The sequence below is a fragment of the Aquarana catesbeiana genome, linkage group LG02, assembly GCF_042186555.1.
Source record: "Aquarana catesbeiana isolate 2022-GZ linkage group LG02, ASM4218655v1, whole genome shotgun sequence".
Lineage (NCBI taxonomy): Eukaryota > Metazoa > Chordata > Amphibia > Anura > Ranidae > Aquarana > Aquarana catesbeiana.
The window spans coordinates 689,444,388-689,459,690 of NC_133325.1; the positions used below are offsets into that span (position 1 = coordinate 689,444,388).

At 41.8% G+C, this 15,303-nt stretch overlaps 1 protein-coding gene across 3 annotated transcripts in view; it reads right to left on the minus strand.

Annotated features, from left to right (window-relative positions):
- The window catches only part of SEZ6 (seizure related 6 homolog), a 955,479-nt gene that overhangs the window by 30,258 nt on the left and 909,918 nt on the right, over positions 1 to 15,303 (minus strand). For all 3 annotated transcript variants that reach the window (XM_073616801.1, XM_073616802.1, XM_073616803.1), the window contains 2 exons: positions 11,179 to 11,370; positions 5,657 to 5,851 (listed from right to left, as the gene is read on the minus strand). In XM_073616801.1, the coding sequence (XP_073472902.1) occupies positions 5,657 to 5,851; positions 11,179 to 11,370 (387 nt within the window). The remainder of the gene's footprint in view (positions 1 to 5,656; positions 5,852 to 11,178; positions 11,371 to 15,303) is intronic.

Genomic DNA, 15,303 nt, shown 5'->3' on the forward strand with positions numbered 1-15,303 from the left:
GACATAGCAAACATGTGGAAGAAGGTGCTCTGGTCAGATGAGACCAAAATTTAACTTTTTGGCCTAAAAGCAAAATGCTATGTGTGACAGAAAACTAACACTGCACATCACCCTGAACACACCATCTCCACCGTGAAACATGGTGGTGGCAGCATCATGTTGTGGGGATGCTTTTCTTTAGCAGGGGCAGGGAAGCTGGTCAGAGTTGATGGGAAGATGGGTGGAGCAAAATACAAGACAACCTTAGAAGAAAACCTGTTAGAGTCTTCCAAAGACTTGAGACTGGGGCGGAGGTTCACCTTCCAGCAGAACAACGACCCTAAACATACAGCCAGAGCTATACAGAAATGGTTTAAATCAAAGCATATTCATGTAATAGAATGGCCCAGTCAAAGTCCAGACCTAAATCCAAATGTGAATCTGTGGCAAAGACTTGAAAATTGCTGTTCACAGTGTACCCCATACTCATTCACATGGGGCGAGGCTGGGATCTGAGGGCCCCCTTGTTAGAGGGGGGCTCTAGATTCCAATAAGCCCTCCGCTCGAAGACCCCCACAACCACCGGCCAAGGGTGTAGGGATGAGGCCCTTGTCCCCCATGTTGAGGGCATGTGGCCTGCTATGGTTCAGGAGCGGGGGGGCTCCCTTTCCTGACCTGCATGGTTGCATGCTTGGATAAGGGGCTGGTGTAGATTTTTTAAAGATTTTGGCGTGGAGTTCCCCTTAAAATCCATACCAGACCGAAGGGCTGGGTATGGATTGAGGGGACAACCCACGCCGTTTTTTTAAACATTTTTCTATTGTCGGAATTGGTATTGTATGGCTGGCAATTTAAATGTGATTTGACTCATTTTTTTTTCTTTGGAAATGTCATTTTTTCTGCAGTAGGTTTTATCCACGGTACAGATGTGCCACTTTACAGGCAGACTACACTTTACACTTTACACTTTAAGCATCATTAAAATCACTGCTCTTGTAAAAACAATCTTTTTTAAAAAAAAAAAAAGTTTTGCATTGATACATGTCCCCTCGAGCAGTACCTGGGCCCCCATACCCTTTTTATGGCTAATAACTTGCATATAAGCCTTCAAAATGGGGACTTTTGATTTTTTACATACCCTTTAAAGGCTTTCTCAAGCGGATATAGGTCTATTTATCTGGCATTTTCCAGTCTCCCTTTATCTGGCATTTTCCAGTCTCCCTTTAGAACAGTGGTCATCAACCCTGTCCTCAGGGCCCACTAACAGGCCAGGTTTTATGTATTACCTTGGGGAGATGCAGACTAGAATACTGCAATCACTGAGCAGCAAATGATATCACCTGTGATGCATTTCAGTTATATTGCAAACCTGGCCTGTTAGTGGGCCCTGAGGACAGGGTTAATGACCACTGCTTTAGAACACCTTATAGTAAAGTATGTACTGGAAAGGTGTTTGGTCTTAGGGCCTCACAAGGATCCTAGACTAATAACAGTTAAAAACATTTTAAGGAATTATGCACTGTATCAATAAGAACCATTATGGTTTCTTTAAGCCTAGGAGCTATGGCAGCTGCCTGCAGCTCCTAAGCAACAAAATCATCTGTCAAGAATTTAGAATCTCAAAGCATAAGGTTCAAAGGCCATTACAGCAGCAAGTATGTTATACAAAGAACCTAAAGGGGACAGAATTGAATTATGCTTACAGCCTCAGCAATAAAGTTACAATCTGGCTGATAAATTTACAAAACTTGCATAACTCTGAGGACTCTCCGCTGGATAAGGCCAAGGAGGTGATGGAGTTAAGGAAGACTCCAAGGAGCATATGGATTCAAGCAGAGGACATCAGTCCAAGCTGTTGATGTCAGGTGCATGAGCAGAACTGGTAATGGATTGTAAAATGCAGAGAATTAAACCAGGGGGACTGCTCCCCTTGGTTTGTGAAAAGTTTTACTGCTCGATAGAGAAAATGTAACCGATAACACCAGGTAAAAACTGTGGGTTCTCACAAACCAGCTGCAGAGAACAGGAGTGGTTCAAAGGACTGTAGGTGTAAGCGGCACAAAGGACTAACTGAGGTGGAACCGTATGCCTCTTACTAGTAGGACAAATGAGAGGAAGATGCTACCTCACACTGAAAGGTGGAAACAGAGTGCGGAGTGTGCATGTGCAACACTCTAGCAGCACTTAGTTGCTAAGAATATTAACCCTTTACATGAAGACCAATAAAAAAAAGATGTATTAATAGCACCCAGTGGTTCTAATAAATATAGTAGCACCCGATGCTTAGCCTACACAGCCTACTCATAAGTGAATCTTCAGAAACTGGGTTACACCTGAGGCTGTGCCACAGTTCTAGACCTAGAAATGTCAATCTCGATAACTGCATAAAGACATGAGCTTAAGCAGCATGTAGATGTCTTGACAGAAACAAAAAAGTAATGCTGGAAAAAAAACGAAGAAATGGCTAATAGAATGGTTAAGCTTGTCTCAGTGGAGAAAGATGCCCATCCTCCTAGATCAGGAAAGATGCCCATCCTCCTAGACTTTTTAAGCAAAGGGCCAATTTACTGTCCTTCAGGCTTTAGGGGGGCCGGACTGTGGCTAGTGGCCCAGTAGTAATGGATGTAGAAAGTGTCCTGGCATTAGTGCCCAATCATTGGTTTTATTAGGAGAAATAGTGCTTCATTGATGATGTCAGTTGGTGGAATAGTGTCCAAAGGGCCAGATAAAGGCAAGCAAAGGGCCACATCTGCCCCTCCTGGGCCGTAGTTTGGAGGCATTCTGTGAGTGGGAGGGATCATACCAGACTGATAACTGTTTTTGCTGCTAGTATCCGGTATAACCATATAACCCAAATGTATCTGAATCCTATGTCGTTAAAGAATGAGAAATTCAGTGCCTTAAAAAAGTATTCATACCCCTTGAAATTCTCCACATTTTGTGTGATAGACCAACACAAAGTGGCACATAATTGTGAAGTGGAAGGAAAATGATAAATGGGTTTGCAAAAATTTTACAGTTATATATGTGAAACATGTGGTGTGCATTTGTGTTCAGCCCCCCTGAGTCATAGTCAATACTTTTGTCAGAAACCATGAATCAGACTAAGACAGAAGTACAGTTAAATCATACTTGTTTAATAATAACAGTAAATAGAACAAACGTAGTCAAAACATAGCCAAAGTTCAGTAACCGGAACGGATAGTCAGACAAGCCAGAAAGTCAGGAAGCCAGAGATCAGCGTAGTGGAACAGCAAACAGGATCTGGAGCCAGAAGGAATTTCAGCCAAGCAAGTCTTTAACAGGAACGTAGGAACGTAGTAGTCTCTGTGATTATCTGGGCTGGACGGCTTAAGTAGGCAGGACTGATGAGCAGGATATCATCAACAGGTGAGTCACTGTGGAGAGATAGGAGCTGGCAATTAGCCGACAGCTGAGCGGGCAGCTCAGAGGAAGGAAGGGCTGAGCCCAGCCCTGACCCCTGACAACTTAGTAGAACCACCTTTCAATGCAATTACAGCTGCAGATCTTTTTGGGTATGTCTTTACAAACTTAGCACATCTAGAGAGTGACATTTTTGCCCATTCTTTGCAAAATAGCTCAAGATCTGTCAGATTGGATGGGGAGTGTCTGTAAACAGCAATTTTCAAGTCTTGCCACAGATTCTCAATTGGATTTAGGTCTAGACTTTGAATGGGCCATTCTAACCCATGAATATGCTTTGACCTACACCATTCCATTGTAGCTCTGGCTGTATGTTTAGGGTTGTTCTCCTGCTGGAAGGTGAACCTCCACCCCAGTCTCAAGTCTTTTGCAGCCGGTTTTCGGCTAAGATTGCCTTGTATTTGGCTCCATCCATCTTCCCATCAACTCTGACCAGCTTCCCTGTCCCTGCTGAAGAAAAGCATCCCCACAACATGATGCTGCCACCACCATGTTTCATGGTGGGTATGGTGTGTTCAGGGTGATGTACAGTGTTAGTTTTCTGTCATACATAACATTTTGCTTTTAGGCCAAAAAGTTTAATTTTGGTCTCATCTGACCAGAGCACCTTATTTCACATGTTTGCTGTGTGTCCCCCACATGGCTTCTCCCAAACTGCAAAAGGGAATTCTTATGGCTTTCTTCTTGCCACTCTTCCATAAAGGCCAGATTTGTGGAGTGCACGACTAATAGTTGTCCTGTGGACAGATTCTCTCACCTGAACTATGGATCTCTGCAGCTCCCCCAGAATTACCATGGGCTACTTCTCTTATTAATGCTCTCCTTGCCTAGCCTGTCAGTTTAAGTGGATGGCCATGTCTTGGTGGGTTTGCAGTTGTGCCATATCCTTTCCATTTTCGTATGATGGATTGAACAGTGCTCCGTGAGATGTTCAAAGCTTGGGATTTTTTTTATACCCTAACCCTGCTTTAAACTTCTCCAAAACTTTGACCTGTCTGGTGCGTTCTTTGGCCTCCATGATGCAGTTTGTTCACTAAGGTTCTCTAACAAACCCCTGAGGGCTTCATAGAACAGCTGTATTTATACTGAGATTAAATTACACACAGGTAGACTCTATTTACTAATTATGTGACTTCTGAAGGCAACTGGTTCCACTAGATTTTAGTTAGGCTGCTTTTACACCGAGGCGCTTTACAGGCGCTATAGCGCTAAAAATAGCACCTGCATAGCGCCTGTAAAGAACCTCTCCTCTCACTCCAGTGTGAAAGCCCAAGAACATTCACACTGGAGCGGTGAGCTTGCAGGATGGTAAAGAAAGTCCTGCAAGCAGCATCTTTGCAGTGCTGTAGGAACGATGTACACACCGCTCCTAAAGTGCCCCTGCCCATTGAAATCAATGGGCGGCGCCGCCAAACTGCCAGCAAAGCGCCCCTACAGCCGCTACAGCGGCACTTTGCGGGTGGTTTTAACCCTTTTTTCACCCGCTAGCGGGGGTTAAAAGTGCCCCACTAGCGGCCGAATAGCGCTGCTAAACCGACGGTAAAGTGCCACTATTTTTAGTGCCGACACCCGCAACGCCCCAGTGTGAAAGTAGCCTTAGGGGTATCAGAGTAAGGGAGGCTGAATACAAATACACGCCACGCTTTTCAGATATTTATTTGTAAAACATTTTGAAAATCATTTGTCATTTTCCTTCCACTTCACAATTATGTGCCACTTTGTGTTGGTCTATCATATAAAATCCCAATAAAATACATATACGTTTTTGGTTGTAACATAAGATGACAAAAGTGGAAAATTTCAAGGGGTATAAATACTTTTTCAAGGCTGTATAAATAGCTTTGTCATTTTAATATATCTGTCTGCAATTGCAACATTGCAGTGCGCTAGGAAGTTTATAAAGCATACTGCATGCTCAGAAGTTTGCAGAACATAATACCAATTTTAGGTTGAATGACTGGGGCTCAAGGTATTCAGACATTAGTCATTCAGCATTTAGGCATTAGTCAGTGCTTATATTCAGAGCTATGCCTTGAATTACCTATATTAAATATGCCTTTAGCTTCTTCTCTATAGTGCTTCTATGTGTTTAATATGTAGTTGTGTGACTGGATTTTCAATAGCACTCTTTGGGAGGTAGCCTACTTATACATTGTTGACGTAAATGTTGACAGTAAAATGACATTTCACTGTACCCAACTGATTCAGTACATTTCTTCTTATTCACTTTTACCTTTGCAGATTGGTGGAGAGTTGCTCCACTGTGAGGGGTGCCCCGGAATACACTTTAGACTGTGCTCTCCCATCAGCATGTACCCCGTTCTGCATGCAAATCTTACAGCATCTCCTGGTTGGTACACTCTTTTCTCTGGTTCCTGGTGACCATTGTCTGGTACTCCTGGGTTTACACATGGCTCATATTTTTCAGCTAAATGTAGAAAAGCCAAAAAAATGATCAATAATATATATATTTTTTTCTAATACAATAAATACAGTGTAATACACATTTTAAAAATACTGCAGTATAAAACATACTGGATTAAACAGTGAAATCTGGAATATTCTATAATGAACTATCTACTGATCCCTGTGTGGTGATAACATTTGAATATGTGCCTTAGCTAGTATATGTAACTTCACACTTTCATTATATAGGTTGGTGGTGGGTGGAGCTTACCTGCAAAAACAGTGATTATCCCTGAATTTAAGTCAAAGCCTTGAAGTGGATGTAAACCCAATGTCATCCTTTCTAAACTACTGCCATAGGGGTTATCTATAAGGATATACATGCCTCCTGCATGTATCTTTACCTGTCAAATGTCTCCCCTCTGTCTGTTATTAGACCCGAAAAACTGCAGATTCTGTGGGCGGGTCTGTTGTCTGGAGCTCGGTGGGTGGAGTCGTGATGTCAGTAGACTCCCCGCCCACCTCTACAATCCCTTTGTCAATATGCATTTTCTCCTGTGTATTTCTTACACTGAACTTCTGCTATGATCTCTAACATCCAGTGAAAAGACAGGAAAGTAACCACATGACTTCAGCATGCCAAATCATACTGAGGTGTGGAACAGCCAATCCTTGCAGAGCTGCTGAAGAAAAGAGTGGGGGTGGGAATAAAAAAATAATGCCTGTGTCTTAGACTAGTGCACGAGATATGTAAATCACCTGTCACTCACAGCAAGGGGGAGGATTTGACAAAGTTTTTCTCTGTTTGTCAAGTTTTATCTCACTGAACAATAAAAGAGGATTGCTCAGAGCTGGATTAACTCTTTGTGGCAAGACTGGGCTCAAATGATATGAAATCTTATACTCTACATTATGACATCGAAAAAATAAATAAATTCGGGTTTACCTCCACTTTAAGCCTGGTATGCACTATTATTTTTGTTCCTCGCTGAGCTATTGCGTTCTGACAGGGGGACAGCCCCCCCCGCCAGAACACTCTGATCAGTGCTCTCTGCTATTGGCTGAGAGTGCTGATCGGCAGTCAGTCGACTGCTTGTTTTCCAGCATGCACGTCCAACAGAAGCTGGCCAAATGGCTGACTTCTGTCGGACAGACTGACATACACATGGGCCAAGTGTCAGACAATTTTTTGAACCGGCAAAGCCTCCTGACATTTGGCCTGTGTGTACCCGGCTTTAAGCTGGGTACACACTACAGGGCTGAATGCAAAAAAAACTGACAGCTCACGAGGAGCGGTTGTACTAACTATGCAATGTTAGTACAGCGATCTCCCCTGCTGTGCTATTGTGTTCTGACAGAAGAGACTGCCCCCGCCCCCCCCCCCCCCCCCTCAGAATACTCCGGTTAGCACTCTCACCCCCCGTCCACCGTTCAGCCAGCTTCTGTCGGACTGGCTGCAGTACACACAGGCTGAATGTCAGCCGGTTTCTATTAAACCGGCTGATGCCGCCCGACATTCGGCCTGTGTGTACTAGGCTTAAGCCTAGTTCACACTATTGCAATGCGATGTACTGCGAATTTGATCTGTTTTTTTGTCCTGTGTGAGGTGTGAATTTGTCTTGCGTTTTGAGGTGGAAAGGTGCGAATTTACCGCGATTTTACAGCGAATTTCAGGAGGCAGACAGTGAACAATTTGCAGAGATGTGAACTGTGTGCTGCAAGTTTACTGCAAGTTCAGTTGAAGCCTATGAAGATAAAATTCGCACTGCACCATAGGAATTCGCATCGCACCCGCAGTCAACACGCACAGAACCCTTTTTTTTCCTTGCACCAAATTCGCAATGCATAGTTGTGAACCAAAGCCATGGAATACTATGCTTTTTACATGACCTGCGCATCTGTGTGTTCCTAAACGCATCAAACCCACTGCATCACATGCCTGACGAAGGGGTCCTGCGTGACTCCGAAACGTTGCACCTCTTTGTGTTGTGATCATGCAATAAACTAAAACATTTGTACGCCACCTTGTGCTGATCCTTGGTGTGCTGGCAAATATCTACATTGTGACTTATCCAGCTGGTTGTTGCTGCAGCACCCCACCTTTATAGCTTATACCAGGAACGTGTGCGATGGGAATATGAAACAAAACCTGCTGTAAATTCGCATCAGTGTGAACCCAGGCTTACTAGTGAAATTTTGTACCAGCAGGGGTCCTGACACCACATACCCTAGAGGCCGCATTTATGCCTGTAGCCTGAACCTCCGAACGCTCAATAGCCATAGTTTCCCAATGAGCATAGTGTCAGGTGAAGCTTGTAGCTCATAAAGGTACATGAGCTTTTTTTGAGCTACAAGCGTCAAGTGTTTTTGGTCTGGACTTCAATAGGAATGACTAAAAATGCACAAACATGCACAAAATAATGCGTTAAAATGCACATATTGCACATTTTCCCCCCTAGTAGCATTTCATGGGCTAAAAATAATTTAAAAAAATAAAAAAAACACAAGCCTTATGCTGTGTACACACGACCGGACTTTCGACGGACTGAATCACGTCGGACTTTTTGACGGACTTCCGTAGAATCGGACTTGTCTACACACAATCAAACCAAAGTCTGCCTGATTTGACCGTGATGATGTACGACTGGACTAAAATAAGGAAGTTCATAGCCAGTAGCCAATAGCTGCCCTAGCGTCAGTTTTCTTCTGTCGGACTAGCATACAGACGAATGGATTTTTCGACCGGACTCGAGTCCGTCAGAAAGATTTTAAACATGTTCTAAATCTAAAGTCCGTCACAATTTCGACAGAAAAGGTCCGCTGCAGGTCCGATGAAGACCACACATGGTCGAATTGTGCGATGGATTTGTTCCGTCGGACAAGTTTGATCGTAAAGTCTGGCCGTGTGTACACGGCATAAGATGCCCACAAAAACACCCGTTCAAACACCAAACAAAAGCCTTTAAAATAACCAAGACCCATTCACACTAGTGCAATTTCTCCTGCATCTGCCACTGTGCTGCCATGCACGACAATGTTAAATCACATTATTCTCTATGGTGCCCCTTCACATCACTACAACATGCTGCAGGTGCTTCCTTGGTGCAGCATGGTGTGGTTCTGGGTCCATAGACTTCAATAGAAGTGCACAGAACGTGCATGTAAAACCATGTAAAATGCATGTACATGTGTCTTTAGTGCTCTTTTGGCAGAGTTTTGGGTTTAAAATCCAGTCTCCTCCTCCTACATAAAAACACATGAAGCAAAAAATACATCAAAAACTCATGCAAAAACGCACTACAAAAATGCAAGATTATGCAGCAACACATGTGAACCTAGGCTAAAGGTGCAATGCAGAATATAAAGGTATCCAACTGCTACAATATTTCATATTTAAGCTCAGTTAAGCTCAGTACACACAGGCTGAATATCGGGCGGCATCGGCCGCTTCAATAAAAGCCGGCCGACATTCGGCTGATGTGTATGACAGTGGTCCAACGTAAGCCGGCTGAACGTCCGGCTTCTGTCGAAGGGGCATGACCAAAAAAGGTCTGCCGATCAGCATCTGATCAACACTCTCAGCCAATAGCTGAGAGCGCTGACCAGTGTGTTCTGGTGGAGGAGCGTACCCCTGTCCAAACACAATAGCTCAGCTGGGAGATCACGGTACTAACATCGGATAGTTAGTACAGTGGCTTCTCCTGAGCGCTTCAATTTTTTTTGTTCAGCCTGCTGGGTTTAATGAAAAAAAAAAAAAAGAATAGTGTGTACTAGGCTTAAGTCAGTGCAGACAGGTTTACATAGCGTTAAATGCATCATAAGGCACTTATGTCTAATACAGCAAGGTCAGAGGGGCAGCACAAACTGCACCATTTTATTGCTATGTTTGTCTTTTATCTTTTAAACATAAATCTCAACATAAATCCAGTGAGAGACCCAAGACAGAAACAAGTCACAGGACACAATGCTGCTCACATAACATCTCCTTTTTCTACTACAGGCTTTTGACTGGTGGACTGTACAACATACCTCCCAACTTTTTGAGATGGGAATGAGGGACACCTATCAGCAAAAGCATGCAGGAATAGGACGCACCCCCTGTCACGCCCCTTAAAGGAGAATTGTGCAAAAAAAAAACAAGATTGGGTAAACCCACAAGTGCTTTTTTTACCACTACTATTCCTTTATATTGGCTTTTGGAATTTACAAATGCAGCAATTTAGAAATCAGAAGGTTTAGTGCTGGAAAACACTTTTTGATAGATAAAAAGTGCATTTTAAAAACAACTATATAGATCAGACCAAAATGAGGGACAAATGAGGAGGAATGAGGGACAGAGAGACATTGCTCCAAATCAGGGACAGTCCCTCGAAATCAGGGACAGTTGGGAGCTACTGTATGTGTACAAATACATTGGGACCCCTGCAATTCAGACAGACTGCATGCTTCCTCCAAAGGTATGTTTTGGTTTGAACTTGTGTAAAAACAAAATAAATGAGGAAAGACTACACTGAGAGCCCATTCACACAGGGGCAACTTTAGATCCGACTTCAAGTCGCCCCAAGTCGCCTCAAGTCGCGCTACATGAAAAAATCAATGTAAGTGAATGGATCTGTCTTAATGCACACTACTGCAGTCACTCCGACTTTAGAAAAGGTTCCTGTACTACTTCAATCCGACTAGAAGGCGACTTGTACCCATTGATTTCAATGGAAGTTGCCTCCAAGTCTGATCACGGTTCATACTAAGGCAACTTTACAGGAAGCAGAAAGGAAACAGAAAGTAATTTACTCCACTAAACAGCCAGCCCCCTCCTTCTGATTGGCCACTTGTAAAGTTCCCTGTCCTGGAGGCGACTTCAAGTTGTGTTGTAAGTTGCCCCAAGTCGTGCTGTGATTCATACTCAAGTCGTGTCCAAGTTGCCTCCCAAAGTCACGCTGGAAGTCGTGTTGCCCCTGTGTGAATGGGCTCTTAGTGGTTATTTATGCATATATACTACACAGCGCTGGCACAAAGTCATCCAGCGCCCAGGGCAAAGATGCCAAACTGCCCCCCCCCCCATTCATGATGTGCAAGCTTAGGGGATCCGACACCCAGCATTCACTCACTTGTCAAAATCACTGCTGCTGTCACTACTCCTGTCAGCCGTGTAACAGAAGGAAGGCCTATAGTAAACCATTGCACCCAGGGCAGCTCGCCTTGCCACCCACCCCTTGTCCAGGCCTGGATACTACAATAGTACGAACTTGTAACAAAATCTTGGGCAATAATAAAATGCAATTTCTGTTCACTAGCAAAAACAAAGGTAATGACAAGGACAGGCATAGCATTAGCTGCTTTCTGACTTACGGGCACACTTAGGAGAGCGGTCACTCCACTTGGGTACACCAGCCTGGCGGTTGTAGCAGGTTAGAGTTGGGCTACCTGTCAGGATGTAGCCTTTGTCACACACATAGCGCACTGTACTGCCCACAGGGAATTTTGCATTAGAGAGGATCCTGCGACTGTGAGTTACATCACCTGGGTCTGAACAGGTCGTCACTAAGAAAAGAACCAACATGGAATTTTTGTGAAACACATATCAACACGACAGTTGCAACCAAAAAAACTTCTGGATAAAAGCTACAAAGATTTTAAAATAATGTCTAACCTTAAGGTGAAATCAAACCCTCAGTCGATTTAATTACTTATGGAGTATGCAGCTTCTTCATCTTTTATCCATACTTATGTTCCAGTTTAAGCTGCTGCCATGACCACTGGCCCAAGATTCCTGTTTCAGAGTGGCTCATTTCTCTTTTTGCATCCTATGGAACCACCCCCATAATGCCTACATTATGTGCATCAATAGAAGCACACAGCCTGTAGTGTAGGATGGCAAGGCACTCCCTTGCTCCTCCCTCCTCATCCTCCCCATTCCTTATCCAAACTAACAGGCTGACTCCAGACTGCACTGTCCACAGTTAACTCGTTCCTGCGAAGACTGGAAATTTAGGGAAGCAGCACTGAGAAACCAGGCAATAATGTTAACAAATAGCTTACTGGTAATGTTTAGTTTATTATGCTCAATGCGTTGAACTAAAAAATACTGAAAAATGAATACCACTTTAAATCATAACATTAGCACACTGAGAGATGTACATTTTGCAAATACATATTCAAATTTGTAAATGCAAACCATTTTTATGTTGTGTGAGCATTGATTGCTGCCATAACCACTGTATTGTAATGATTGCTTTAGAGCTACTTCTATATTTGGAATAACTTATTACTGGCAGTACAAATAAACAAATACATAATAAGTACAAATATCCATGTATACTAAAATCTCATGTACCGTAATTATAATTCTCTCACTGACAGTATTAAGAAGAAGTCAATAGGTGGAGCTGTGCCCATAGGAAGGAAAAACACATTCAGTATACTCATCTATTTTCACAATAACAGTTCACATTTCTGATTGCTTATGTAAAATATAAGTGTTTCAAAATGATCCTTTACTAGACTGGGCACCAGTGTGATAAGGTTAAAGAACCAGTAAACCTGCTGAAAGCTGACCTTTTAAAAATGACACAAATTTATAAATATGAGAATAGATTATCAGAGATGATGATGCTTGAGATAAATGTGATACATGATATCCAACAGCCAGCTGTCACATTAAAGACTCCTTTCAAATAGCTGAAAACTGGAGTACATTGTAACCAGCCAAGGTAAGCATGGAAACCTCACAATGTGACGGGGTCTAAGAGATCTTAATAGAAACATTTTCAGGAATATAGGGGGCGGCCATTACTGACCACTTGCTGACAGTTCTGGCTGCTTGGTAGTCGTGTTTTAAGTAAAAGCAGACTTTTGATTTATGTACTTGTTTCAGGTACTGTAGGTCTCAGAAAGTTTTGAAGGCATTAGATCTCAGCCAGGCAACTACCCTTTTCAGAAGCTAGAAGTCACCATTGGCAATCTCCATATATCTCTTAGCACAGGTGTCCTTTTAAATAGAAAAAAACACTAGCATTCCTCTATTCCCCACCTGAGGATGTTCAATTCAAACTGAAATCTACATTAAAGCCTAGTACACATGGGGCGAATGTCGGGCAGCATCAGCCAGTTCAATAGAAACCAGCTGACATTCGGATCAAGGGTCATGACCGAAAAAGGTCAGCTGACCGCCTCCCATCGGCTGAGAGTGCTGACTGGATTTTTCTGGAGGGGCCATCCCCCTGTCAGAACACAATAGCACAGCAGGAGAGATCACTGTACTAACATCGGGTTATTAGTACAGCGGCTTAGAACTGAGCTGTCAGTGTTTTTTTGTTCAACCCGTTGAGTTGAATGAAGAAGAAAAAAAAACTAGTCGTTTGTACGAGGCTTTAGTGTGTCCCCGTCTATGGAATATATTTACAGAGTACACCTACTCTATCTATGAAATACACCTTCTCTAATTATATAATACACCTTCTCTATCTCTACAATACGCCTTCTTCATCTACACAATATACCTTCTTTATCTAAAAAATACACCTTCTCTAACTACATAATACCTTTTCTATTTACAGAAGGCACTTTCTCTACCTACACAAAACATCCTTTTCTATCTACAGAATACACCTTCTCTATCTTCATAATACAGATTCTCTATCTACACAATGCACCTTATCTACACATTACACCTTCTCTATCTTCATAATACACATTTTCTACCTACACATTACACCTACTCTATCATTATAATACACCTTCTCTATTTGCACAATACACCGTCTCTATTTACACATTATACCTTCTCTATTTACATAATACACCTTCTCTATCTACAGAAGACACTTTCTCTACCTATACAATACACCATCTCTATCTACACAATACAACTTCTCTATCTACATAATACAGCTTCACTATCTACACAATACACATTATCTACAAAATACAACTTCTCTAACTACATAATACACATTCTCGGTCTATACAATTCACCTTCTCTAGCTACACGATACACCTTCTCTATCTACACAATACACCTTCTCTATCTAGACAATACACCTTCTCTATTTACATAATACACCTTCTCTACCTAAACATTACACCTTCTCTATCTTCATAATACACTCTCTCTATCTACAGAAGACACTTTATCTACACAAGACACTTTACCCACATAATACACCTTCTCTATTTTCACAATACACCTTTTCTGTTTACACAATAAAACTTCTCTAACTACGCAATACACCATCTCTATCTACACATTACACCTTCTCTATCTTCATAATACACATTTTCTACCTACACAATACACCTTCTCTATCATTATAATACACCTTCTCTATTTACACATTACACCTTCTCTATTTACACATTACACCTTCCTTATCCACATAATACACCTTCTCTATCTACAGAAGACACTTTCTCTACCTACACAATACACCTTCTTTATCTATACAATACAACTTCTTTATCTACATAATACAGCTTCACTATCTATACAATACACATTCTCTATCTACACAATACACCTTCTCTAACTACATAATACACATTCTCGGTCTATACAATACACCTTCTCTAACTATATAATACACCTTCTATATCTACACAATTCACCTTCTCCATCTACACAATACACCTTCTCTATCTACATAATACACCTTCTCTATCTACACAATACACCATCTCTAACTACATAATACACATTCTCTATCTACACAATACACCTTCTCTACCTACACATTACACCTTCTCTATCTTCATAATACACTTTTCTCTATCTACAGAAGACACTTTATCTACAGAAGACACTTTCTCTACCTACATAATACACCTTCTCTATCGTCATATTACATCTTCTCCATCTACAGAAGACACTTTCGCTACCTACATAATACACCTTCTCTATTATCATATTACACCTTCTCCATCTACAGAAGGCACTTTCTCTACCTACATAATACACCTTCTCTATCATCATATTACACCTTCTCCATCTACAGAAGACACTTTCGCTACCTACATAATACACCTTCTCTATCTACACAATACACCTTCTCTATTTACATAATACACCTTCTCTATCATCATATTACACCTTCTCCATCTACAGAAGACACTTTCGCTACCTACACAATACACCTTCTCTATTTTCATAATGCACCTTCTCTGTTTACACAATACACCTTCTCTAACTACACAATACACCATCTCTATCTACACATTACACCTTCTCTATCTTCATAATACACATTTTCTACCTACACAATACACCTTCTCTATCATTATAATACACCTTCTCTATTTACACAATACACCTTCTCTATCTAAACATTAAACCATCCTTATCCACATAATACACCTTCTCTATCTACAGAAGACACTTTCTCTACCTATACAATACACCATCTCTATCTACACAATACAACTTCTCTATCTACATAATACAGCTTCACTATCTACACAATACACATTATCTACACAATA